Source organism: Rhinoderma darwinii, chromosome 11 (assembly GCF_050947455.1).
Source record: "Rhinoderma darwinii isolate aRhiDar2 chromosome 11, aRhiDar2.hap1, whole genome shotgun sequence".
NCBI lineage: Eukaryota > Metazoa > Chordata > Amphibia > Anura > Rhinodermatidae > Rhinoderma > Rhinoderma darwinii.
The window spans coordinates 41,991,677-42,019,641 of NC_134697.1; the positions used below are offsets into that span (position 1 = coordinate 41,991,677).

Genomic DNA, 27,965 nt, shown 5'->3' on the forward strand with positions numbered 1-27,965 from the left:
AATGGAACAAAAAATGGCAGCCCCCATAGGGAAGAAAAAGTGTAAAAATAAGAAAAAGTAAAACACAAACACACAAATAAATATAAACGTTTTTAATAAAGCACTAACATCTTGAACATATGAAAATTTTTTTGGGTGATGACACTGTTCCTTTAAGCTAACCTAAATTACTAAAACTTTTTTTTTCACATTTTTTGTATTTTTTTTATGAAGATAAAACGAAAAAAAAAAAGAAAAAAAGAAAGAACACCACAAAACGACTACTCAAATATATGGTAGTAGTGGGCGAGGTTGAACAAGTGCTGTTGGGAACTAAAGTGTTGGCAGTACACAGTGCTGGTGGGCACTAACGGGTGCTGGCAGACACTATAGCGTCACTAATGTGTGGGCAGTAATGGGTCCTGGTGGACACTAAAAGGTGATGGTGGACTATAGCAGTACTAAAGGATGGGCAGTAAAGGGTGCTGGTGGACGCTAATGGGTGCTGGCAGATACTATAGCGTCACTAAAGGGTGGGCAGTAAAAGGTGCTGGTGGACGATAAAAGGTGCTGGTAGGCTCTATAGCTGCACTAAAGGATGGGCAGTAAAGAGGGCTGATGGGCCCTAAAGGAGGCTTATATACTGATGGGCACTAAAGAAAATTAGTATATATATTTGATTGTTACTACTGAGGGCTGATGGGCACTATAATGAGCTGATGGTGAGCACTAAAGGGGGCTGGTGGGTGCTAAAGAGGGCTGGTGGGCACTAAAGAGGGCTGGTGGGCACTAAAAAGGGCTTGTGGGCCCTAATGGGCACTAAAGAAGATTATTATATATATTCTATTGTTAGTACTGAGGGCTGATGGGCACTATAAAGGGCTGATGGGCACTAAATATGCTAAAAATATATTGCTAGGAACGCTATAGCTCTCTCTCTCTCCGATCTCCTCACAGTTCTCACAGAAATTAGGAGATCAGAGACGGTGACAGGAGCTTTCCCCTTTTTCCTACCTCATAGATGGCTGTGATTGGTCAGTCTCTAAAGACTGACCAATCACAGCAATCGCTGGCATGGGGGCATGCTGATTGGTCCCCAGCCCGGCAACAGAGGCGGTCAGCTATCAATGACAGGTGCCGTCTCTTCGTTATCACTATGTGATTTCACATAGTGACAGTTTATTTCTGCTCCGCAATAGTACGGCGCGGGTCTGCTTCAAAGAACGGCGTGTGCCGTACTATTGCGGCGCAGGTACGCAACAGGTTAAGGACCTCGACCGCTGCCCGTAAAAAAGACGCCTACTGTTTTTTTTTACGCCCCGCGGTCGGGAACCAGTTAAAGTTTTATGCAGCATACATGCGACACAGACCACCTATCTAAACATTGTTGTAGTCCAATTACAGTCCTAGTTCTGCAACTTTTCAATGTACTTTATGTTTCAGTTCCTCTTCATTTTCGAGATCTTAAGCTTGCAGTCTGTCAATGGAAATATTCTTATTCATATCCAAAGGTTGAAAAGCCATCCTGATTTTGACAGGTGTGTGGTCCGTTACAGTGTAGCAGAGCTATCTATTGGAACAAGCCCAGCACCTTCGTCAACAGGTCATCATCGTGATGGGTGTCCAGCCTCTAAATGTAAATAAGAATGTTTTAATTCACAGACTGCAAAGCAGAGATCTTGAAAATGGTGAAGAACTGAAATGCAAAGTATATTAGAAACCTTTCATTATGGATTCACTTTACCTACATAAAACTGGACACCCCCTTTAAAGACAATTAATTTACTAAATTTAGCTACATACATACCATTTTATCTGTAACATGTATAATTGGGATACAAATTCTGGATTATTTTTTTGAAAGGATATAGCTGAACAAATTTTTGTATTCTGTGCTTTTATACCTGGACGTAGCTATCGAAACCAAAATGAAAACATTAGGTGAATCCCTCCTGTCCATATGGTAATTAAAAGGAATGTAAGAGGTCCAGCCACGTCAGAAGAAATTAAATGTGGAATTGCATTGCAATAATAATTAAAATGATCTTTATGTATATAGCTCCAACATATTGCACAGCGCTTTACAATTGGGGAAGTAACGAACAAATGAAAAAGTGCCCATAAGAGCTCACAATCTAACTGGAATGGGAGGAGTGACGCAATAGGTATAAACTAATCTCCTAAAAAAAGGCCTTTATGGTCTGATTGCAGCCATGTCTAAATCCTTTCTAAATATATTTAGGTGTAAATTCTCTTTACTATTTACATCCTGTCATTTAGAATCATACAACAACTTCAACAACTTCAACAACTTCTCTAATGATACAGGACGTATTACGGACGCAACACCCGGACCGTCTCCGGTTCATCAGAGCTGGAGTTAGAGTACCATGGGCTCCTAATAACACCCACAGACTGTACTTTAGTGGTCAAATTACTATTCAAAGAAAAAAAAGGAACTTCTAAAAAGAAATTGCCATCCAATATCTTTTTGCATCATATGATTTTGTTTTTTTACGTACTTGTATTTATAATTTGGTAAACAACAGAATGGCATATAGCGTTTGTACACGTGTATGTAAATGCAGAGGTGCTATTGATTCCATCTAGTAATATTATGAATGCAGCCTGGGAAATGACATGAGCACAATGATGGGCAGGAGAGGTGAAGCAGTAGGCGGCACAGCTGCTAGTTCTTTGTCACTAGTCAGTGTCTCGATAAGGTACCATCTAGTGATCTGTGTGCCAACAGCTGCGTGAGCACTCGGGTTGTCCTTATATTTTGCAGCACCCCCCCCCTTCGTATTTCATTATCTTCTACACTCTGCAGTTATGGGAACCGGTTTGAACTGGACTGATGTCAGGCAGAGAAAGGAGGTAAAGCGGGGTGGAGAAAAAGAAAGAGGAGGAGGAGGAGGGCACCATATAATAGACACACAAGCAAAAATATTCCTTCTCACTTTCTGCAGTGACTCTTCTGTCTTGAAGTGCAACCGCAAGCCTGGTACTGAAGCTGCAATGAGGTCTTCAGAGGTAGCAGCCTGTATACAGGTAAAGCTGCATGATACTTACGTGTTTTATTTCTTTTGGCTCGCTGTCATCTACATTATGACTTGTCCCTGGATATTTCCAGTCTTCTCTGGGTGATTAGATTAATATAAACTTTAGGTTTAATTCTCCAACTCTTATGCAGCAGGTGGAACACATTCCTCCAAATGATAAAGCTCATCCCACTATAGCGAAATTATTACACTTCCCATACCTGGACTATCCTCAAATATCAGTCCACTTGACTACAACTTTTATCCTTTGTTGCATATTGCAGGTTATTTTATTCCTAACGTCCACGAAAATTCCTAAATTAAGACAATTAATCCCAGGAGCTGGCATCTGTATGAGTATTAACTAACTCTATATTAGGTGTAGTTTTCAGGATTTCGTGGAATGTGAACATGGTGGGAGGCTCAGTTGGTTATCCCTGATGACTTGTTGCACTGGGGTCCTGAGTTTGAGTCCAATGACAATAGCATCTTCATAGAGTTTGTATGTTCTGCATGGGTGGGATTTATCTAGTTTTCTCCTATACTCACATGTGACTAGTGATGTCACACCATTCTCATTTTCTCCAAAGAAATATTTGTTTCAAACATTAATATGTGATTATTATTGTTTGAAACAAAATGTTTGTTTGTTATTTTTTTTCTCTTTCTCTCTCTCTCTCTGTCGCCATGCGATATTTTCTAAGATTTTATAGGGTGACTGTTAATTTTCCAGCATTGACTTTTGGGATAGTGTCTGTGCTACATAATATTTTGTTTAATATATTGTTAACTCTGAGCATTTTTGCAGTTTTTTTTGTTATGTAGTATGGAATATTTTGTTATTTAAATCAACAACAATAAAAAATTAAAAAATATGTGATTTATCGGAGAAAGAAATTGCTGAAAAATCCCAATTGAACAAAATAGTTTCACAGTCATCTGTACATTACATCTATGTGCAACTTAACACATTCCTATAGGAAGAGGAGTTAAAACAGAAGTTGTGAGCAAAGTCAATGTGTAGCGCCAACAACTTTTCCAATGCTAGCTTACCTTTTTCTGTCTATGATTGGGCAGAGATGTTGGCACTTTCAGGGCTGCATATTTGAAACTGTGTTAAAAGGCTTCTGTACCATTTTCAGATACCCTGTTCCAGTGAAATCAGAAGTGCCTATGTGATAGAATTAAAGGGGTATTACGGTTTTAGCAAATAAATCTGATTCATTGTGTCATGAAAAGCTATGCAATTTTTCACTATACTTTCTGTATCAAGTTTTCTACTTGCTATAATTTAATAGGAACCTTTAATTTTTATTTCCAGATAAAAATCTGTCCTGGTCATGTGATGGACACACAGGCGCACAGCTCGCTACAAGACAGAATTCTTAGAATTGTACTGTAACTGTAACAAGCTGTGCCCCTGTGTGATCATCACACAACCAGGACAGGTTTTTATCCTGTAGAAGTAAACAAGGAAAGTTCCCATTTAATGACTGAGAGCAGAGATCTTGAAAAGATAGAGAAGAATGCCTGGACCAAGTACAGAAGCCAGAGGCAGATTCAGGATTTATTAGACATGATTCCAGCCTATGTAGCCACATTCATTTGTATTTATTACAGACAAGAAAGTGCCTTTATATTTGGTTGGGCTAATACTAAGAATCTGATATGTATTCAGTGTGGGAATTTTTCCCGATAACACCAAGATATGTTACTACAATGGAAATGATTTTCACCATACACATATAGATGATCCTTCAGATTGCTAAACTGTAGTTGGATCTGAAGAGTTGTCTTCACTTCTAAGGCTCAAGAATCTGAATTTACACCTTAGATGGAAGAGACTGGGTCCTAAATAAATAAGCCCAATTACTGGAACAAATGTAGCAGCTTTAGGATATGTTCACACACAGCAGACAGTTTTGTTTCTGGAAATCCATTCTATACGTCTGCAGAGAAAGGGTGACCTTAAACTGATGGGATCTGATGTGCTCCATCCATAATTATAGAAGGTTTTTTTTTCTGCAAACCTAGATGCAAATGGTTTCTAGAAAACTCTATTAAAAACACCTGCAAGAATGGAAACGTGCTGGGCAAACAGAGAGGTATAGATCTGCTCATCTTGTATAAGATATAGATAACCTACATTTATTTAAATTTTAGAGGATGCACAGATGGCATTGGGATTATTATTTTTTATAGTAGTTATATTCCTAGTATATAAATGTAATATTTATTATTAATAATAATAATAATAATAACAATAATAATAATAATAATAATAATAATAATAATCCACAGCATCATCAGTAATTTATGTATTCTACATTCCATAATACACAGTTCTACCAAATAAAAATCCATCTGAACATATTTTTTTTATATAGCGCCAACATATTCCGCAGCACTTTACAATTCAGAGGGGACATGTAAAGACAATATCAGACATTACATAGTGACAAAACTAATAAATAATTCAAACAAGAGGAGTGAAGACCCTGCTCGCAAGAGCTTACAATCTATGAGGAAATAAGGGAAACACAAAATGTAAAAAAGTGCTTGTTCAGTACAATGGTCCAGCCATCTTTTATACATATGGGGTAGTAACATAAAGCTGCATGAGCCGCTCACCAGCCACTATCTGTGTGTGACAGATATGAACTGAATTAGGGTGCAAAGAGTGTGGGGGATACTGCTGAATGAAGGGGATCAGGTTCTGAGGGATACAATGGTACATGGAATGCTAAAAGGGAAAGGTATGAAATTAGGACTCCCTAAAAAAGATGTGTTTTTAGGGTCTGCCTAAAGCTATGGATGTTGGGAATTAATCTGATTGTTTGGGGTAGCACATTTCAGAGGACTGGTGCAGCGCGAGAAAAATCCCAGAGACGGGAATGGGAGGTTCAATTATGGAGGATGGGAATCTTTTAATCATAGGCAGAATTTAGAGCACGGGTAGATAGTAGACAGAGATGAGGGAGGAGATGTAAGGAGGTGCAGCACTGTGTAGAGCTTTGTGGGTGAGAGTAATACGTTTTAATTGTAATCTAAAGGTAATAGGCAACTTGTGCAGTGACTGGCACAGGGTAGAGAGGGTATTAGGGTATTAGGCTTCATTCAGACGAACGGGAATTACGTCCGTGCAACGCGCGTGATTTTCACGCGCGTCGCACGGACCTATATTAGTCTATGGGGCCGTGCGGACATGTGCGTGATTTTTACTCAGCGTGAGTCCGCTGAAAAAAAGTCACAACATGTCCGTTCTTTCGGCGTTTTGCGCAAATCACGCACCCATTGAAGTCAATGGGTGAGTGAAAACCATGCATGCCGCACGGAAGCACTTCCGTGCGAACTGCGTGATTCGCGCAACAGCTGTCAAAAGGATGATTGTAAACAGAAAATCACCACGTGCTTTTCTGTTTACAAACATCCAAATGGAGTGTCATAATGATGGCGGCTGCGCGAAAAGCACGCAGCCGCGCATCATACACTGATGACACACGGAGCTGTTAAGTGGGTTTTGCGCCACGCTCGTGTGAATCCGGCCTAAAAGTGAGACAGTAATAGGATTCTGGATGCTGCATTCAGGATACTGTAACTTGGAGAGGGGAGAGTTTGGTGGGGGGGGGGGGGGACGGGGACCGATCAGTAATGAGTTACAGTAGTCAAGACGAGAGAGAATCAGGGCAGCAATTAGAGTTCCACAGGGGGGAAAGGTCAAATTCGGGAAATGTTTTAAATACATAGAGCAAAGAGTCTATAGTTTGTAAACGTGCACGAGTCAGGATGTAGCAGTCCCTAGCCTGATGATGATACCAGCAGTACACGAACGTGTTATAAGTCCAGACCTATGTAAGTGAATGGGGCCGTTCAGACTGTCAGTGATTTTCACGCGCGTCGTACGGACCTATGTTACTCTATGGGGCCGTTCAGACTGTCAGTTATTTTCACGCAGCGTATGTGCCGTGCGTAAAACTCACGACATGTCCTATACTTGCCCGTGTTTCGCGCAGCACGCACCCATTGAAGTCAATGGGTGCGTGCAATTGCGCACGGCACATGGAAGCACTTCCAGCAACAGTAGTAAAAAGAATGAATGAAAACAGAAAAGCACCTCATGCTTTTCTGTTTGTAAACATAAAAACAGAGTGTCATAATGACGCCGGCTGCGCGAAAATCACGCAGCCACGCACCATATGCTGATGCCACACGGACCTTTTGCGCGCGCAAAATGCAGCCTTTTTTGAATTTTGTGAATAAGGCCTTAGTGACATTTTTCTTGAGTTAAGAAAGCCTTCCGTTTCTATACTTATGTTTCCTTCGATCTGCTTCTTTTTTTTTGTATAAATCTCTTCTCATGCAGATTTGAGTTATTTAAACATCTCCGTGTCAATGATATAGAATCACGTGTAATATACAGCCAGCCCTCTCATACTCCTTTCACCTAACTAGAAATACAGAGAAGTGGGACGACAGGGATTATTGCATCTGTGCTACATCCAGATTAGGGTATGTGCACACACACTAATTACGTCCGTAATTGACGGACGTATTTTCGGCCGCAAGTACCGGACCGAACACAGTGCAGGGAGCCGGGCTCCTAGCATCATACTTATGTACGATGCTAGGAGTCCCTGCCTCGCTGCAGGACAACTGTCCCGTACTGAAAACATGATTACAGTACGGGACAGTAGTTCCACGGAGAGGCAGGGGCTCCTAGCGTCGTACATAACTATGACGCTAGGAGCCCGGCTCCCTGCACTGTGTTCGGTCCGGGACTTGCGGCCGAAATACGTCCGTCAATTACGGACGTAATTAGTGTGTGTGCACATACCCTTAGAATCTGCCTATTTCTGAGACAGAGGTGTAACTTGAAGCTCCTGATCCCAACTCACCATGTGCCATTTATAATACTGGCACAGGGTGCTTTGGGCACACTCAGGCTCGAGGGCCCAGTTGCGACTGCTATCTCTGCACCCCCTAACATACTCTAAGACATCTTTATTGCCTGGTGTCAGAAATGATCTTGAATAAATGAAATGGTGATGGCAGGTGATTTTCAATCCTCACAGCCCTTCATGTGTGTTATTGGAACAATCCTACTTGTGACTGTGGAAAAACCAATAATACCACTGGGTTATACAATTTCCTAATACAAATATGTAGTTATGTCTTAAAGGGGTTATCCGACAAAGAATATTACATTTATTTAAATAAAGCATTTGATTATAAGCAAATTTTGTATTTAAACTCATTAAAAAAAATGATCCATTGAAGAGTTATGACATTTACTTCGAGAGAAAGAGACTTATTCTGCTCAGACCCCCTCTCCCAGCAGCATGGATTAGCAGCAGAACCAATGGGACACAGAGAGTCAAAGGATGATGAAATAGGTATTTTTTTAATGCTAGAAATACTACAAATTACTTTAAAGCTATTAACAGAATTTTAGTACTTGTGGTACTAAAATGATACATGTGATAACCCCTTTAATATATCATAGTGGTCAGAGCATCATTTGTATGATAAAGGCTTCAAATTCTCTGCATAGACATAGAGTTAAATTATCATTTTCTGTTTGCCTGCAGCCACCACTAGAGGGAGCTTAGGAGCTTACTGCAGATTATTTTATTATTGAGTTCAATGTATAAGGCCTCATGCACACTTCCGTTAGCCATCGTACAGCTGTTAATGATGGATCCGTGAAACACGAACCGCGCACAGATAGATTCTGTGTGCAGGCCGTTGTTTCACGGACCAAATCAATGAAAAGGCCGAGACTGTTCCGTCAATAACAATGGAAGTGTGCATGGCCCCATAGTCAGGGTGCTATTCGTTAAAAAACCGGATAGCACCCTGAAGAAAAAAACTGAAGTGGGCATGAGGCCTTAATGTATGTGCACACGACCAATTTTCAGGCGTAATGGAGGCGTTTTACGCCTCGAATTACGCCTGAAAAGACGGCTCCAATACGTCGGCAAACATCTGCCCATTGCTTTGCAATGGGTCTTATGATGTTCTGTGCAGACGAGCTGTCATTTTACAAGTCGCTGTCAAAAGACGGCGCGTAAAATTACGCCCACGTCAAAGAAGTGCAGGAGACTTCTTGGGACGTAATTGGAGCCGTTTTTCATTGACTCCGATGAAAACCAGCTCCAATTACGTTCGTAAAAGACGCCACGAAAAACGTGTGCACTTGTAAAAACTTTTCAAATTCTGGAGCTGTTTTCTCCTGAAAACAGCTCCGTAATTTCAGACGTTTTTGGCGTTGTTGTGTGCACATACCCTAACAGTATGCAGTAAGCTTCTAAACTCCCTCTCGATCTTGGTTTCCAAAGTTTGGATATATTAGTTAGGCCAAATGCACACGATGATTATTACGTGCAAATGTGCCACGCATATTTTCATGCAGCAAATCCGCATCGTAATGCAGTACCAGCAAAGTAAATGAGACTCCAAGAGATCTCATCTACACGTTGCTGATTTATTCTGCACATAAATTAACCTTCGGTGCATATTTTTAAATCTGCAGAATGCCAATTTACCTTGCGTTTCCGCTTGCGAATTGTATCTGACCTGTTTTAAAAATATGCACCATAATCTGCAGCATAAAAACACACATATTTCCACATCAAAATGTAAAAACCGCACATAAAAACACATAAAAAAACGGCACTATTAGGTGCGGATTTTACCTGTGGATTACCTACGGTTTTCATGCAGATTTTCTGCAGCAAATTACGCAACGTGTGCATGAAGCCTAAAAGGCAAACCTGATATTAACATTTTTAACTAGCTGAAACTTGGATCAATATGACACTCATTATGATATGTTATGGGTGGTATGCAACAAAAATAGGGAGTTTGCAAGACCTACGTCAAATTTTGGCCTTTTTTACTATCAATAGCTGGGCTACAGCGTCACAAGACTCTACAAACATACTTGACAAGTTTAGCCTGTAGCTGCCAAGTAAAGCAGGAGCAGAAGTTCAGCTCTGTTGCTGGAAACCTGAACACATCAACAGCTGATTTCAGAAGTCATTAGCCAGAATATTCCTACTGCATAAATAATCTATTGTGGCCTTGAAAGCCCTGAAAAAATGCAATCACTTATTTCTTACCAAAACGTATCTAATCAAATAATATTGCGAACAACTTGTAAAAAGCAATTGACACAATATTTATACATGGATGTAATAAGTCAATCTAGAAATGACTCCATATCACAGGGACAGCTATAGCAGCTTTACAGTATGAGTGCCCACCAGACAACTCCCCATATCTCAGCTTCCTAGACCCCTGTGATTGTGGGAGAGCGGGATATTGGGGTTGGCTATAGTCACAAAACTAATACAAAGGAAAAACAGTGCAACAACCAACTTATGTATTCCTTTTGCTTACAGTGTATAGCTCCAACATATTCTGATGCGCTGTAAAGAGATTGACACGATTTAGGGCTCATGCACACAACCTTTGTTTTCTTCAGTGTTCTGTTTTGGTTTTTTTGCCGATAGCATACTGAACCATTCATTTCTATAGGGCCATGCACACATCTGTTTTTTTTGCGGATCCGTGTATCCGTTACGCAAATCATTGAACAGGTCCTATTCTTGTCCATCTTACCCAATCTAATGTATGGTTCCGCAGAAAAAGCAGACAGAACACGGACGCCACTAGGGTTCGTGTTTTGCAGTCTGCAAAACGGAAACGGTCGTGTCGATAATGCCGAAGAATTACAATGATCCTATCTCGAACACGCACACAAGGGCATATCATTATGTTTTTGGAGAGTGGGGGCGGGGGATCTGAGAGCCCAGAGGAAACCCAGACAAACCCGGGAAAACATACAAACTACATACAGATGTTGACCTCGGTTGGATTCAAACCCAGGACTTTTCTAAGGTAGATGTAAGAATGCAAACCGAAACTTGATTGGTTGCTATGGGTATTTGCTCTCGTATTTCTTTGGTTTAGTTATCTCTGTACCTGCGAGGCCTGATTCACACGAGCGTATTTTACGTCCGTGTTACGGATGTTATAGAAACGGCCGTCACACGGACCTATGTAATTCGATGGGGCTATTCAGTCATGCGTTGTTATTCAGTCATGCGTTGTTTTTCACACAGCGTGTGTCCGCTGCGTGAAACTTACTGCAAGTCCTATTTTTGTGCGTTTTTGCGCACAACGCAGCCCATTGAAGTCAATAAGTGCGTGAAAACAATGGACAGAACGCGGACGTCATATGTGTGCTGTCCGTGATTCGCGCACCAGTTGCTAAAGAAATGATGAGGAAAAAAAAAACACCTCCATTTTTTTCAGACAAAAAATGCATGACATACGCGCGTAAAAACGCAGATGAGCACGAATGCCACTTGAAACCGCAACGCAGCAGAAACACTGCTTTTTTTTTAGGACGCAAAACGGAAATGCTCGTGTGAATCTAGCCTTAGATTGATGCGAATGGTGAAAATCGCTGTACAACGCGGCGGAATATGCTGCTGATATATATGCAGCGAGAAATAAATAAATCAAAGCACTAGCCTGTAGTTGCTGCTCGACGTGTGGGGGATGGTGTTTTATAGAAAATCATGTTTTCTTACTAGCTGTTTTTTCTTGACAGATATAAATGAAGATCTCCGATAAGATGTGCTCTATTCCAGATTTCCAGATCCTTTATTGTAAGTGACAGTCCTGACTAACCTTTACACGTCTATTCTAGAACAGAACAGTAAATTATAAAATATGCGTTAAATGTTAAAACACTTGTTTGTGTAACTTTTTGTAAGGTAAAAAAGACAGCAAATTCTATTTGTTGGTAAATCCATGAAAGATTGGCAATATGCTGTGGTACCTGGCCACTAGAGACACTGTCAGGTGGAAATGAAATTTAATAGCCCTATGATATTAGACCTTCCCGACCTTAATGTGTTTTTAGAACAATCTGATTAGTAAGGCCGGCCATGATGGGGCTGGTATGACTAGACCGCCGGCTGTGTGTACACTGTCAATCCTGCTTTGAGTTTAAAAATTAATTAGACAGACTGATTCCCAAATTCCCAAGGCAATCCTGGGAATTCTGACATGTCATAGTGAAACGTTAGAAGTTTTGATTGGTGGGGGTCCGAGCACTGAGACCCCCAACAATCGTTAAAACTAAACTGCTGAAGTGCTTGTGTGAGTGCTGAGCCGCTTCGTTTCTGTTTGACTTTTTCTGGAAAACCGATGTATAAGAGTACAGACTCATAGACTTTATATTGAGCCCGTACTCTTCTACATTGAATTCCGGAAAAAGCCGAACAGAAACAAAGCGGCTGAGTGCTCACTCGCACGAGCCTTCTGCCGCTTCGTTTTAGTGATTGGTGGGGGTCACAGTGCTCGGACCCCCACCAATAAAAACTTCTGACACTTCACTATGACATGACAGAAGTTTGTTGAACGTTTAACCCTTTAACTACTTTTATCTGCCTCCGATCAGTCCATAGCAAAGGATTTCCTTTCATTGATTTGCAATATTTTCGCATGTCTAAACTTTTCTCTAGTGATGTATAGAAACTTCTCCATTGCCTCCAGTGTTCAGACAGTGCGTCATTGACTAGCTAAATTCAAAGTCGGTCAGTAGAAGACCTTCACAATTTTACAAGATAACAGTAGAAGGGTCCCGATATAAAAAAAAACTTACAGAAACTGAAGATGATCCTAAAGCTTACCATTAGAGATCTCAGACAAGATCGACATACCTAGATTTCTCATTAGTGCATTTATAGTACAGTTACCATTGCATGATCTATGGTAATTCCACATTATATTTACATATTACATTTGTCTGGTTATTTTCTCGCAGAACATTACATAGCTGCAATTAAAGAAATGACGTTCCAGAAGCCACCAGATGGGGGATGGGGCTGGGTTATCATCTTGGCCTCCTTCTTTATTCAGTTTTTGTGCTATGGTTCTCCTCTTTCCGTTGGAGTCCTATATGTTGAATGGCTAGATGTCTTTGATGAAGGAAAAGGAAAGACTGCATGGGTCGGGTCTCTGGCAGCTGGAGTAGGATTACTTGCAAGTAAGTAAAATATCTCTATCATTACATTAATTTCTTTCTTTGCATTGTAAGCTTGCACTATATGCTCCTATTCCCAGTTTTACATAGTTTAGGAAATACAGCTTTCCCTTAACTTCGAAGTAATAATTATTTAAAGTGATACAAGTCCCAAAGATACTAATACTTGTAGGTCATCAACAGCTTTCCAACAGATGTAAAGTATTAGTAAGGCTATGTGCGCCTTACTTTTTTAGCCTTCATTTGTTGAATACGCCTAGAACAGCTCCCGATGTATACGTTACGGTTAAACGTAAGCTGTGACAGATGCCTAACAGTGGCATCCGTTACCATAGACTGTAATGGAATCCATTTATCGGATACGTAATGAAAAGTGGTCATGAGAGTTCATGACGTATCAGTTAAACAGATACCATTATAGCTTATAGGTGACGGATGGCTATTAAATATCCGTCACCCATAGACTATAATGATATCCATTTAACATACTGTATACATCATTAAAAGCTATATAAAAGCTTATGACTTATTCGTTAAATGGATGCCTGTGCGCTCCTATGTTGAAAACCTTATACCACGCGGTATACAGGATTTTTGCGGGATCCCGTTCTATGGAAGAGCATAGTCTAGTATGCTATTTCATACTCAAAGGGGTTTTTCCCATCAGGGACATTTATGACATATCCACAGGATATGTCATAAATGTCACATAGATGTGGGACCCGCACCTATCTTTAGAACGGAGGCCTCTGAAGCCCGTTCTACCTCTATGTGCTCCGGCTGACTTGTGTGATTTCACTCGTGTGATTTCCGACCTTGAAGACGGAAACAGCATAGCTCGCTGAGCTACAGTGTTTCCGTAAGTCCCATAGAACTGAATGGTAGTTATGGAAACATCGTAGCTCGCATGCAATGCTGCTTCCGTTACTGCCATTCACTACTATGCGAGGTACGGAAACAGAGTAGCTCAGTGACCATATAGTCAGGATGTTGCCGGGAGGCAGCTGGAGCAGAAAAAGGTAGAACGGGGTTTAGGGGGCCCCGTTCTAGAGATAGGTGTGGGTCTCAGACCTCTCTAGCTGCTATACTGCCTGCATTTATACTACCGCCACCAACTGGACCACAGTACAATTAGTATAATTGACAAAATGTAACATAGATGTGTACAACTAGGGGTAAAAAAAAATCTTTAACGCAAATGGACAATGCTATATACATATCAAACTACAAAATATAGATGCCAGTCACAGTTGTGTGTATAGTATAAGCCTAGAATGTTCCTTTTTTAAGAAGGAAAACCAAAAAAAGTTTTGAGTCTTATAACATAAACTCCAATTACAAAGGGCACATCTTTCGTTTGAAACCTTGTCAGCAAAGCTGTTAATTACATATGACAGGGGTTATTAGGCCATGTTCACACGTTCAGGATTTGATGAGGATTTAGGCACGAATTCCAAGACTAAATTCTCACCAAATCCGCTGACATTCTGCATCCAATCTAAGTGATTGGGTTTTTGAAACACTATTCAAAAGCAGCGCAAAGAATCCATGCGAAATATTGAATGCGCTGTTCATTATTTGTGCAGATGCCGCATGGAAAAGCCACGGATTTGCCCATTGAATTACAAGCTGGCACATTTGTGTCAGAAATTCGAGTTTCAGGTTCAATAAAGTGTCATATTCATGGCTTGTCAACGTGAGGTCAGCAATGTAATCCAAACAACAATCATTGCTCAGAGCACCAGTTAAGCTTTTCAACTGATGTTTACTCCATAGAAATTCTTGCCAAGATTAATATGGGTTATCTGAGGAATTAAAACGGATTCAAAGTTTGATGTTAGTTAAGCAAAGGGCTAAAGAAAGACCTACTTTGTAGCCAATTGTGGTGCATTATTGGCCTCCTACCTGCCCTGGCTTGGAGCTATGCGAGTTTGATAATTTTCTAAATTCAAACATGAAAATAGCATTGAGGAGAGTAAATCACCCTCCATGCTGGTCTTATACAGGGATGCACAGGCTTATTTAAAACTACATTATTAATTTTATATCTTGGAGATCAGTAGATTAATATTTAACCAGCCTGATAAATATTAAACTATGAAATCATTGGACATCAATTGCAGGTGACATTTTGCCAAACCATGATTCTTATAGTGAATGTCCACCTTTCATCATCATGTCGTTTTTAGGTCCAAACATCTATGATAATTAAAGGGGTTGCCTGGGGACCAAAAATTGCATTGCAATAATATATTTATGTGACACGCAGAAATTTACTAATATACTTTAATTTAAAATTCTGTACTAAATGGCGCAGTTCCAACCTAGTGAATTGTTCCCGGAAGTGCTGGAGCTTTTCTAATAGTGATGACACTCTGACACAACCCCGCGTGACTAAGCTCTTGCTTCATGTGCTGTTCGTGAACATGACCGCAAGGGGCTGTCACATTGCCTATTGCTTGAGTCCCGAGAAGAGCATGAGCTAGCGCTTTGCTCGGGACTCCAGCACTGCTCCCGACGTCCATATTTGGTCAATTCAGGGGTTTCCTATTGCTGGAGTTCCTGAGCAGAGTATCAGCTGATGCTCTGCCTGGGGACTACAGCACTTCTGCCAACGTCACTATCACTGTCCATATATGGACAATGACGTCGGCAGCAGTATTGGAGTCCCCGAGCAGAGCATCAGCTGATGCTCTGCCTGGGGACTCCAGCACTTCTGCCCACGTCACTGTCACTGTCCATATATGGACAGTGACGTCGGCAGCAGTACTGGAGTCCCCGAGCAGAGCATCAGCTGAGGCTCTGCCAGAGGATTCCAGCCCTGCTCCTGACGTCACTGTCCATATATGGGCCGTAACTTCAGGGGTTTCCTATCGCTGGAGTTCCCAAGCAGAGCATCAGCTGATGCTCTGCTCAGGAACTCCAGAACTGCTGCCGATGTCATTGTCCATATATGGACAGTGACAGTGACATGGGCAGAAGTGCTGGAGTCCCCGGGCAGAGCATCAGCTGATGCTCTGCTTGGGAACTCCAGCGAGAGGAAACCCCTGAATTGAACAAATATGGACGTCGGGAGCAGGACTAAAGTCCGAAGAAAATCGCTAGCTGATGCTCTGCTCGGGACTCAAGCAATAGGCAATTTGACAGCCCCTTGCGGTCATGTTCACGAACAGCATTTATAATCTGGTGACAGAGCCTCTTTAAAGAATAGCATACTGGCTACCAGAAACCTCCAGTAGAGGGAGCTAGGATCTTACTTATACATTGCTCCTAAGCTCCCTCTAGTGGTAACTTCAGGCAGCCAGTTTATTTTCTAACTGTAAGTCTATGCAGGTGATTTGAAGCTCTGTATCAGAAAAGTGGGGCTTCGACCAATACAAAGATAAAGAAAATAATCAGCCAATCATATTTAAGCTATTATGTCGCTATTCTGGGGTAGACATTCACTTCAAGGCTCTCTAAAATGTTACATGTAAATAGCAAAATAATAGAAAATTTCTTGAGCATAGCTCCTTATGGTTTGGAAATCCTAGTAGTTCAGATCTACCAAAAAAAAGTCCCAAAAACAAATAATCCATAATTTTAGTGGTCCAAAAGGTGAAGTGAATGTATTGCTGTGATGTATCTGTAACAGCTTGTAAAGTCCTTTGGAGGGTCTATGAATATAGACTTTCAGGGTGGTAATGTTCAATTGTTCGAGACTAATTTATCTCCATCATGTCAGATCCCCAGCAAACTATTGAAGTGTACTGTGTTTTGGTCACTAATAGATAATACTGCAAAATTACCCGTCAATGAGATATTTACATTACTCATCTGTAGAAAGTGTTTGTATCTTTATACAATCAGACCATTGTATGCATCATACTCTGCCCCCAGTATCTTAATAAAGCAGAATTACAGAAAGTATTGTGTTAAGCTTATGGAAATATTTATATTAAATCCCCACACGTTGTCTGATTACTCGAATTATGAGCAAGGCATGTAAATAACATATTTTGCAAGTTCACAAAAGGACAGTATTTCTAGGGTGCCCTACAAAAACAAACCCTTATAAGCATTCGTTTTCTGTAGGTTGCAATGCGGTTACCACTTTTGAGGGAAGACCAGGAATAGATGCCAAAGAGAGAGGAAGTATAAAACTTAGTTAAGGCCCCATGCACACGACCATGCCCGTAATCATGGTCTGTGATTACGGGCACAGCCGGTCCGTGCTCCCATATAAAGTATGGGAGCACCTGCCGTAAAAAGCAAAAAATATCTTAGCAGTGGTGATCCTACCGCTGGGACCTCCACTGTTCCTGAGAATATGCTTATCTTGCTATTCCTGGGAGCCCCATAGAAATGGAGCGGTACTGCGCATGCTTGGCCACTGCTCCATTTATTTCTATGAGGCTGCCGAAGATTGCGCGTGGCAGCCCCATAGAAATGTATGGAGTGGTGGTCGAGCATGCCCAATACCCTTCATTCCTACGGGGCTCCACGACCGGCAAAGTAGGCCCATTATCATTATCATTGGGGATCCCAGCGGTCGCACCCCCACTGATCAGATATTTATCACCTTTGCTGTGGATAGGTGATAAATAATGATTATGGGAAAACTCTTTTAAGAAGCCTACTATAATCCCAAACTCTGCATACACCTTTAAGCAAAGAATCAACAAGCAGAATATCAATTAACCTGAAGCCATCTGGTCACCTTATGCTAAAGGTTGCACAAATTGCTTTTTCTATGATTAGGTATGGTTAGAGTAACACATTTATTTCAGAGAAGTGCTAGGAGATATGTTATCTTGAGTTCTGCTGACAAGCATTAATAACAGGAAACAGTCCTCAGGAAATCTATCATGCATTTAACCACCTCAAGTCACTTAAAGACCAGTTCATATCTCGGAGATTCAGTATGGACAGACAAGAACATTGACAGTGTCATGCTCCGTATTTGACTATAAACCCAAAACCATACCTGGATGCGGGTCCAAGGCTAGTGTAGTTGAAACTTAAGTGACGGCTCAGGAGCGGTGATGCAGATTAGCACAGCATAGCAGTAATAGACTTCAGTGACATTATGCAAACTTGTCGGGCAAGAAGTTGCACTCCAGCACAGGCTAGAAAAATGAATGTCAGAGACTGTTATTAAGTCGGACACAGATGTTCCCGGTTGCGTAGTCTATGGAATCCCCTGTTCTCTACCTTAACCCCTGAAAGAAGGTATGGACATTACTGATAAGATTTCCAGGTTGGAATAGACGGATAGTCCCCAATGTATGGTTGGGCTGCAGATGGCGGGTATAATCAATATTGTGGTAAAGGAGATCAGGGTTAATAGCAGGTGGGCCCATAAATCAGTATCAGGAGTTGAGGTCAGGTTTAGGCCAGAGGTTGGTAAATGGAATATCACATCGGAGTCAAGACAAAAGCTGGGTCAAATACAGTAAATCCAAGGGAACAACAGAAAAAACACCAGGAAATTCGCCACCAGGGCTGAGAATCAAGCAAGGAACTTCAGGAGTGGTTCCCCTTTAAGGTCTTCAGCCTCTGATATAATCTCCTTGCAACTGGGCTTTAAACCTGCGGCCAAGCTGCACACAGTGCAGAGCAGGGAGCTGAGGCTTTGCCTGGGCAAGAACCGACGAGTGCCCTGATGGGCAGATGGAGCACCGCGACTATCGGGAGAGATCCCCGACAGCTAGTAAACATAAAGAAAAATATAGCTCATCTCAGGATCCTACTATTACGAATTTCAATATGGTTGCATTTCAGGGTCTGTATTATGGCTGTAACATCTGGGTTCTACTGAGATGGATATAGATCACCATAGAGTTCTATGTTTGCATCTGTAGAACCAGGAGAGGTCTGCCATAATGCCGCTGTATTACAGCTTTCAGAAATGACCCTCTTGTTATGTAGGATACCTTTAACCAGGTATTTATTTTATAGTACCCTGTAATGAAAAGGCCTAGATAAAGGGTGAGCTTAGGTACAGGAGTGCAAATAGGGTCAGTAGCAGTGAGACGGCAATGTATCAGTCCCTTACCAATGCTAGGCTTTTCTTTAACGTTGTGATACAAGTTGAATTTTGTCTTTTTTTTTTTTTACAAACAAATGTAAGATGAATATATTTATTCTTCTCTCCAGGTCCGTTGTGCAGTGCAAGTGTCTCTACTTTTGGCGCCCGCCCTGTCACCATTTTTAGCAGCTTCTTGGTAGCTGGAGGACTAATTCTAAGCAGCTTTGCCTCCAACATCTACTTCCTTTATTTCTCATATGGATTTATGGTTGGTAAGTATGGTATTTTATACAATTTAAACTCCTCACGCTCAGGACAAATGTTCCACAGCTGAATAATGTGTTAATCCGTGGGATATATTTCTTGAGGAATGTAATTGTTGCATTTCTGCTCTAAGAAAAATTATGGTCATCCCTATAACAAATGTTTATTGATTTTCCAGAGTAAAGTTGAAATAAAACTGTACTTGCTGGGAGATTTTGCCAATTTTAACTGTTGGAGTTGAACCCATCCAATGTTTTGTTTTGCTGGCAGTTAAGCAGTGCCAGTGATGTCGGGCAGCTGTCTATTTTCCTCCCCCTCTTAAAATAAAATGTATGTTTATCCATGCAAAATGTGTATGTTTATGGGGCACTCCTAGAAGGAAGCTGTTGGCTGAAAAATTGCTGGACTAACAGCTATCTTATGTGTATGATCTGCTATGACTTCTAGGACAAGATATCTACTTATTGATTCTTGCAAAAAGCTGATTCTTTATTAAATTGAGGTCATAAATGGCTCGGAACCTTAGTAACTAACTATTTTACGATTCTTGACATTAGGTTGTGGATGTGGCTTACTGTACACAGCCACCGTGACTGTCACTTGTCAGTACTTTGAAAAACGGAGAGGACTTGCACTTGGAATCGTCTCAACAGGTAGAACAAATACATCAAATGTGTTTATTTACACATTTCCACATATTTTTTCAAATTTACTTGTATTTAAAAACTAAATATCTTATTACAATGTCTAGCTGTTTCCTCACAGACTTTGCCTTTCTTTGAAATGAACAGACACCCTAAGAGGAATAGTTTGCACTGTCTTAGGGTACATGTGGGATGTCATTTAGGTTTATTAAATTTTATGTGTACTAAAGTAGACACAGAAGGTACATGGACCTTACTATGGGGCATAGATAGAAAAAAGAGAGCATAGAAAATAAATCCGGGTATATGTGTATACAGATTGATGACTTGGTGACCAGAATCTCTTCTCCATAACTCTAAAACAGCTATGTTTTGAACTCCGTGTCTCCATCAACAAAATAATTATAGTAGTATATTTAGTTTCCCCATCTATTACATTCCAAACTACACTATATGACCAAAAGTATGTGGACACCTCTCCTTATTATTGCGTTCAGGTGTTTCAGCCCCACCCATTGCAAACAGATGCATAAAATCAAGTACACAGCTGTTTTTAAGGGAAAAAAGCCTCTGATTTTCAGCCGTTTCTAAAGCATGAAGCGTGTTTTTGATGCGTTTTTTTTACAGCCCCTTTTGGAGCTGTGTTTCTATTGACCCAATGAAAAACAGCTCCAAAAATGGCTCAAGAATGACATGCACTTATTTTTTACTGGGCGGTTATTAACGCACCGTTTTTAAAAACGGCTGCGTAAAAAAAACATCCCGTTGGAACGTAACGCTGTTGTTCCCATTGAAATCAATGGGCAGATGTTCAGCCCCCCGTAATTTCAGCCGTTTATGGCCTGAAAATAAGCCATGTAAACATAGCCTAAGATGTATTATTGTGAAGAGAAAGCTTTATGAATTGGGTTTATATGGTCGTACAACTGCACACAAGCCTAAGATCACCAAGCACAATGCCAAGCGCCAGATGGAGTAGTGAAAATCACGCCGCCACAGGACTCTGGAGCAGTGGAAACGTTTTCTCTTGAGCAATGCATCACATTTCACTATCTGGCAGTCTGGATAACTTTAAGTTTGGTATATGCCAGGAGAACGCTACTAGAATGCAAAGTACCTCATGTAAAATTTTAGAGGAGGGATAATGGTCTGGGGCTGTTCTTCGGGTTTGGGCCTAGGTGCATTTATTCCAGTGAATGTAATCCAGTAAAGTCAATGCTACAGTAAACAAAGACATTTTAGACAATTGTTTCCTTTTTGGTGACACTTTGTGCAGGGCCCTTTTCTGTTCCATTATGACTGTATCCCTATCCACAAAGCCATAAAGAGTTTGGTTTGGAGAAAACTTGAGTATCCTGATCTTAACCCCTTCAAACACATTTGTGGTGAATTCTAATGCAGATTGCGAGCTAGACCTTCTTGTCCAACATCGGTGTCTGACCTCACAAATGCTATTTTGGCTGAATGGGCAAAAATTCCCACAGACAATCTGCCAAATTTTGTAGAAAGTCTTACCAGAAGAGTGGAGGTTGTTATAGCTGTAAAATAGGTCTTGACTCCATATTAATACCCATGGTTTTGGAATGGCAAGTCCAACAAGCTGATAGAGGTGTGATGGACATGTGTTCTTTTGGCCAGATAGTGTATATACATTCACACTAAACCTTTATGGGAATTAATGCTGCTGAGAGCAATTGTTTACCATTAATCTAAGATAGCATGTTTTCTAAATTAGGCTCAAGGCTGCATGTGTAAGATGTGCATGGTAGCTTTGTGCATATTAAGGCAGGTATACATGGGAATACGTTTGTAAAAATATCAGTCACTCCTAGAAAACTGGTAGGTTCCACTGGCATCTTCATGCATTTTCATAAAACCATTGCCCAACATCTCCAATAGGCTAGTGCAGAACACAGATAATATGCATAAATAAACCAGGAATTGCATATTAATACATATTTTGGCTCTGGCGATATTATAAGTACTGTATTTATCTTTTTCAGGTTCCAGCGTTGGCACCTTTATATATGCAAGTCTACAGAAGGAGCTGATTTCAATCTACGGAATAGATGGCTGTTTGCTAATTATTGGAGCATTAGCACTAAATATATTAGCATGTGGCATCCTAATGAGGCCCCTACCACAGAAACCTGAAGATGAAGTGGAAAAGACTTGTTTGGAGAATGTTCCTGATGCCTACCTCATATACCATGAAAAAGACCAGAAGAAAGAAGAAAATATGGGAATGCTTGAAATAAGGAAATCCCATGCATCCAATGGGGACTGTTGCTCTCAGGAAAATCCTCACCAGAGTAAGAGTGGAATCATAGCTCAAAGTAACATAGTCAAGGACAATTGTAACAACATGGAAAAGCAAAAGTGCACACAGCTTGTTAAAAACAAGTGCCATACTTACCTGGACTACTGGGAAGACACCATAAACCTATTCAAAAACAAAGTATTTGCTGCTCTTTTTATCAACATTTTGTTATTTGACATAGGAGGATTTCCTCCAGGCTTTCTTTTGGAAGATGTAGCCAAAAGTGCCAATATAGATAAAGAGGACATGGTAGTGCCCTTAGTGTTCATCCTTGGTATCATGATGGCTCTTGGGAAGCTTGTTTTGGGAATACTTGCTGATTTTAAGTGGATCAATACATTGTATCTGTATGTATTTACGTTAATAGTTACAGGTTTGGCAGTATTTGCCGTTCCTCTTGCCAAGACATATGCCACCTTAGCAATTATTGCCGGAACAATAGGATTTTTTACTGGGAACTGGTCAATATTCCCTTACGTAACAACGAACACTGTTGGATTGGATAAGCTCACTCATGCCTATGGAATTCTGATGTTCTTTGCTGGTATTGGAAACTGCCTAGGGCCACCTATTGTGGGTAAGATACTAGACCAAGAGTTTTTATGGTTTTTTTCTTATTGATATTTACATGTCTATAAAGCAACAATGGGATAAAGTTTTTGTTTTAAATTATGGCTGTTACCAAATATAGTTTGGTATTACAAAGGAATTAAAGGGTGTTTTTTCTGTACCAAGGCCAGCTAAGTGTATACAATGTTTGGCATTGTATTGACTTAGCTAGTACTTTGTGTTCTTCCTGGTATACAGCACTTCGCTTCAGTTATTATGAATACTGTTGCTAGCTTTATGCCAGGTAAACGTGCCCGTGGGGCTGTCAGTATACACACGCTATTCCTTGTTGTTCAACATACCTGTCATTCACATCGATTAACTAGGTAAATCACACATTTACAAATTATTTAAAATTATTGAAACAAATAAACTTATTTTACATTAACCCGTTAGTGACCGCCCCATAGTGTTTTTACGTCGGTCACTAACGGGCTTTATTCCGATGCAATAGCCTTTTTATGTCACTGCATTGGAATAAATAAATAAATAAACAAAGGAGGGAGCCGTTAAATCTCCTTGCTCTCTGCTGCCAGAGGTAGCTGAGGGCTGGGGGCGTCCCTGCTCGAACGTGTGAGATGGATATCAGTATCGATCTCATCCGTTTAACCCCTCAGATGCAGCGCTCAATAGCGTGCGCCGCATCTGATTGGTTTTGGAGAGAGGGAGGGAGCTCCCTCTCATCGCAACGACACCCAGCGATAAGATCGCCGAGTGTCTGTGTCTCCGATGGCAGCCGGGTGCCTAATAAAGGCCCCCAGGTCTGCCTGTAGTGTATGCCTGCTATGTTTTACACGGACAGGCATAATACACTGCAATACAGAAGTGTATTATAAATGCGATCAGAGGATCGCATAGTGAAGTCCCATAGTGGGACCAGTAAAAAAAAAAGTTTAATAAAAAGTGAAACAAAAAGAAAGTAAAAAAAAAATGAAAAACCCACTTTTCCCCCTTACATTATTACATTAACAAACAAAATAAAGTAAAAAAGTTACACATATTTGGTATCGACGCGTCCGTAACGACCCCATCTATAAATTTCTTAAATCATTTAACCCGCACGGTGTACGGCGTAAAAAATAAAATAAAAAAGCATGCAAAAATTACTGTTTTCTTTGAATCCAGCCTTAAAAAAAAATGTGCTAAAAAGTAATCAAAAAGTCGCATCTACTCCAAAATGGTACCGATAAAAACTACAAGTCGTCCCGCAAAAAAAAAAGCCCTCCTACAATTGCATCAGCGAAAAAATAAAAATGTTACGGCTCTTCAAATATGGAGACACAAAAACAAATAATTTTGAAAAAAAAAAGTGTTTTCACTGTGTAAAAGTAGTAAAACATAAAAAAAATGATACAAATTTGGTATCGTTGCAATCGCAACAACCCACTGAATAAAGTTATTGTGTTATTTATACTACACGGTAAACAACGTAAATTTAGGACGCAAAATGTATGGTGAAATTGCTGTTTTTTTCCTATTCCCCCCCAAAAAAAGTTAATAAAAGTTAATCAATAAATTCTATGTACCCCAAAATGGTGCTATTAAAAATTACAACTTGTCCCGCAAAAAACAATACCTTATACAGCTATGTCGACGCAAAAATAAAATAAAAAGGTTATAGGTCTTTGAATGAGACGATGGAAAAACGTAAAAAATGGCTTGGTCATTAAAGTCTAAAATAGGCTGGTCACTAAGGGGTTAAAGGTTGTCCAGATAATAAAAAAACCTGGCTGCAGAATATGGGTTAAAATAACAAAAAAAATAAATCGAGCTGTTTAATCCACTGGTGCTGCGGCATCAATGGCCCCGTTGTCCCCTGCCGGTCTCGCAACAATGACGTGCCATTCTAGATAATCACTAGCCACTGCTGTGATGCCAGTAAGTACGGCACAGGACCGATGCAGCCAATGATTGCCTGGAGTGGTCACGTGACTGTACAGCACTTGCCATGTAAACCAAGACTGGTGGGGACCACAGAAGCATCGGCGCTAAAACAAGTGTGTTGTCTGTCTTGTTATTTTAACACATATTCTGCAAACAGATTTATTTATTTTTTAAACCTGGATGACCCTTTTAACCTATCCCAATGCAGCAAAGGGACATCACTATATTGTTCCCTGACAAGAAGTTTTTAAATTTGTAGTTAAGTCACTTATGTCTTCCCTTGGTCACCAAATTGGCACTGAAATTTTCCAATGCAAATAACGCTGCGGCCTAGAGCTGATTCTAGAAGATGCAGCCATGTGACATGACATCAATTTAGAAGCAATACCTAAAAGAAAGAGATAAAAGAGACATGGCGCCACATGGCTACTTCTAAAATGAACTCTAGGCCGCAGCGATGTTGACTGCATTGAGGACAAGAAGAAATGTCACTCTGGCCTAGTAGTTGCACCACAGCGCAGGCTATCAGCAAGGATATTTTACAGTATTTTTGTTAAGAATCTGCCAGGCACAGCTTCTGTATCCACGCCCATAGGTAATCAGTCTGCACCTGCTTCTATGTCTGTGAGACTGACTCCATCTTCCACCACTCAGGATGGCAGGCTTAGAAGTGGGAGAGCCTATAACAGCCTGGCCAGACGGAGCTAGCTCCCACCCTCTGTCTATTTATACCTGCCTTTCCTGTTCCTCCTTGCTTGTGATTCTTCTCTGTTGGTTTCCTGGCCCTGCTGCAGCTTCTTGAACTACTTGTCCCTGCTTCATATTGACCCCGGCTTGCTGACTACTCTTCTGCTTTGCGTTTGGTACCTCGTACACTCCTGGTTTGACTCGGCTTGTTCACTACTGTCGTGCTCTGCGTTTGGCACCTCGTACTCTCCTGGTTTGACTCGGCTCGTTTACTACTCTTGTTGCTCACGGTGTTGCCGTGGGCAACTGCCCCGTTTCCCTTTGTTCTGTGTTTCCTTGTCTGGTTGTCTGTCGTGCACTTATTGAGTGTAGGGACCGTCGCCCAGTTGTACCCCGTCGCCTAGGGCGGGTCGTTGCAAGTAGGCAGGGACTGAGTGGCGGGTAGTTTAGGGCGCACTTGTCTGTTTCCCTATCCCTCTCATTACAATTTTACAGACTTTTCCCTCAATGCTTACAGGTTGGCAGATTTTTGTGGTCCCACAAACTGTAGTAAGCAAATTCATAGGGCATCAGAGCACCATTTCTCTGTTACAGAGCCCCAAATCCCATGCTTCTATTCAGTCATAGAAGTGCATAAAAGGGCTTGTTCAGCCGGAGCTTACTTCATATGGATGTATACACCTTCTATTGCATTCAATGGGACTTGTATATGTGGCATCTGCAGTGAGTCAGAGTTGTTTCTATGACAGAAAACAAAGGATTATGGGCTCTTTATAAGAAAAATAAGAAAAATGCAGCCCCGACCTTATAAAGATTTTATATGCAGTTTTGCTGTGGGCCGTCTCAGTGTTCTTGTCCCTTGGGCAGCCCCCGATGGTCCAAACACACAGTCCGCTACTGACTTAGGCCTCATGCACACAAACGTGCTTTTGCGGCCACAATTCCCTCGAAAATCTACGGGAGAATTGCGGCCACATTCATTACTATGGGGTCATGCACACGACTGTGGCTTTCACGGTCCGTGCATGGCCCAGGAGCTCGCACCGCAGAAAGAGCGGGCATGTCTTATTACGGCCGTGTTCTGTGGTCCAGGCTCATTGAAAATAATGGCCGCGGCCATGTGCACGGCCCGCGATTTGCGGGCGGCTCGCGGCTGTCACTCCGTGGCCGGCCGACCCAAAAATCACGGCCGTGCACATGGCTACGGTCGTGTGCATGAGGCCTTAGTGTTATTATAGCTTTTGGTGCATCACTGAGATAACATGTTAAGTTCTGTGATTTTAGACATTGTTCTTTTTACTACATTTCCAGCAATTTCTTGTAAATGGGGTTTGTAGAAAAGTGACATAGTTACCAATATCAAACATGGTTCAGGCTCTGTTCACACTAGCAACAATGGCTTCCATTCATAACAAAGCCATGAACGAATAACAAATGCCAGATCCTAACGAATCCTGATGGGTCTCATTGGCTGATAATAGGGTCTGTCGTTGGTTTAGGTATTTTTGAGGGCAAAAATAGCGCTGCAGACCATGCTATTCCAACAGTCAAAAATGTCAAAGCCCCTGACGAAAAGCATTAAACGCAAAAGGTAATGGAGCTTTCTTTGTCTTTGCCTCATGTAAATGCCCGCTTGATGTGGTAACTACAAAGACGCAGTTTATAGGCCTAATATATGAGTCTTTTACATAATGCTCCACCTATACCTCCTGTTTTCTCGATGACACCACATCTAGCATATGCTGATTTACAATAGTCCTCGTCACAACCGACTATTCACAATATACATTTATATTTCTAATCCTTGCCTTTTCCTTTATTTCAGGTTGGTTTTTCGACTGGACAGAATCTTATGATATAGCCTTCTATTTCTGTGGAATATGTGTTATCCTGGGAGCACTGGGCTTGTTAATTGTGGCACTGCCGTTTTGGAAAAACTGTAAAACTAAAACGATGGAACCATCTCCGAAGAGTTACTCTTATAAAGTAGCTTCAGCTGTTTGAAAGACTCTTGCAAATTTGTGTTTGTAAAGTTTTTTGTAGTTTCTAGTTACTTTACTGTGAAAATGTTTTGTACTCATAGCAGCATTTTATAGTGCTTTTTTTAAAATTATTATTATTCAGTATTTTCCTAGTCTGAAATCCCAAAGGCATTTATGTCAAAAGGTATCCACTCAGGACAGTTTTAGATTCATCCTGTCAAGTATTTTATTACATTCCAGAAACTCTGTAGACAAATCCAAGACAATAATTTCATGGCATACTTTTTTATGCTTTGCCTTTTATGCCTTAGGCTGGGTTCACACGACCTATTTTCAGACGTAAACGAGGCGTATTATGCCTCGTTTTACGTCTGAAAATAAGGCTACAATACGTCGGCAAACATCTGCCCATTCATTTGAATGGGTTTGCCGACGTACTGTGCAGACGACCTGTCATTTACGCGTCGTCGTTTGACAGCTGTCAA

General features: G+C 40.9%; 1 protein-coding gene and 1 long non-coding RNA gene across 5 annotated transcripts in view; one reads left to right on the forward strand and one right to left on the reverse strand.

The window, feature by feature from the left end:
• Positions 1-342: 342 nt before the first annotated feature.
• The window catches only part of LOC142662901 (uncharacterized), a 224,171-nt gene continuing 196,548 nt past the window's right edge, over positions 343-27,965 (reverse strand). Inside the window, exons 1-3 of one of the 2 annotated variants that reach the window (XR_012851032.1) lie at positions 13,309-13,426; positions 4,074-4,191; positions 343-1,609 (exon numbers count right to left, since the gene is read on the reverse strand). This is a non-coding gene — a long non-coding RNA (uncharacterized LOC142662901). Of the gene's footprint in view, positions 1,610-4,073; positions 4,192-13,308; positions 13,427-27,965 lie in introns of those variants that run through there. The other variant, XR_012851031.1, reaches the window with a different exon arrangement.
• On the forward strand, positions 2,952-27,878 carry SLC16A9 (solute carrier family 16 member 9). 3 transcript variants are annotated; one of them, XM_075841178.1, is made up of 7 exons: positions 2,952-3,030; positions 11,641-11,698; positions 12,862-13,083; positions 19,219-19,362; positions 19,912-20,007; positions 22,002-22,895; positions 27,324-27,878. In XM_075841178.1, the coding sequence occupies exons 3-7, from the start codon at positions 12,888-12,890 to the stop codon at positions 27,500-27,502; spliced, it is 1,509 nt and encodes a 502-aa protein (XP_075697293.1). In that variant the 5' UTR covers positions 2,952-3,030; positions 11,641-11,698; positions 12,862-12,887; the 3' UTR covers positions 27,503-27,878. The 3 variants fall into 3 exon arrangements, with proteins under 3 accessions (XP_075697293.1, XP_075697296.1, XP_075697294.1); XM_075841181.1 differs by having other exon boundaries at positions 22,002-22,310; XM_075841179.1 differs by lacking the exons at positions 2,952-3,030; positions 11,641-11,698 and having other exon boundaries at positions 12,811-13,083.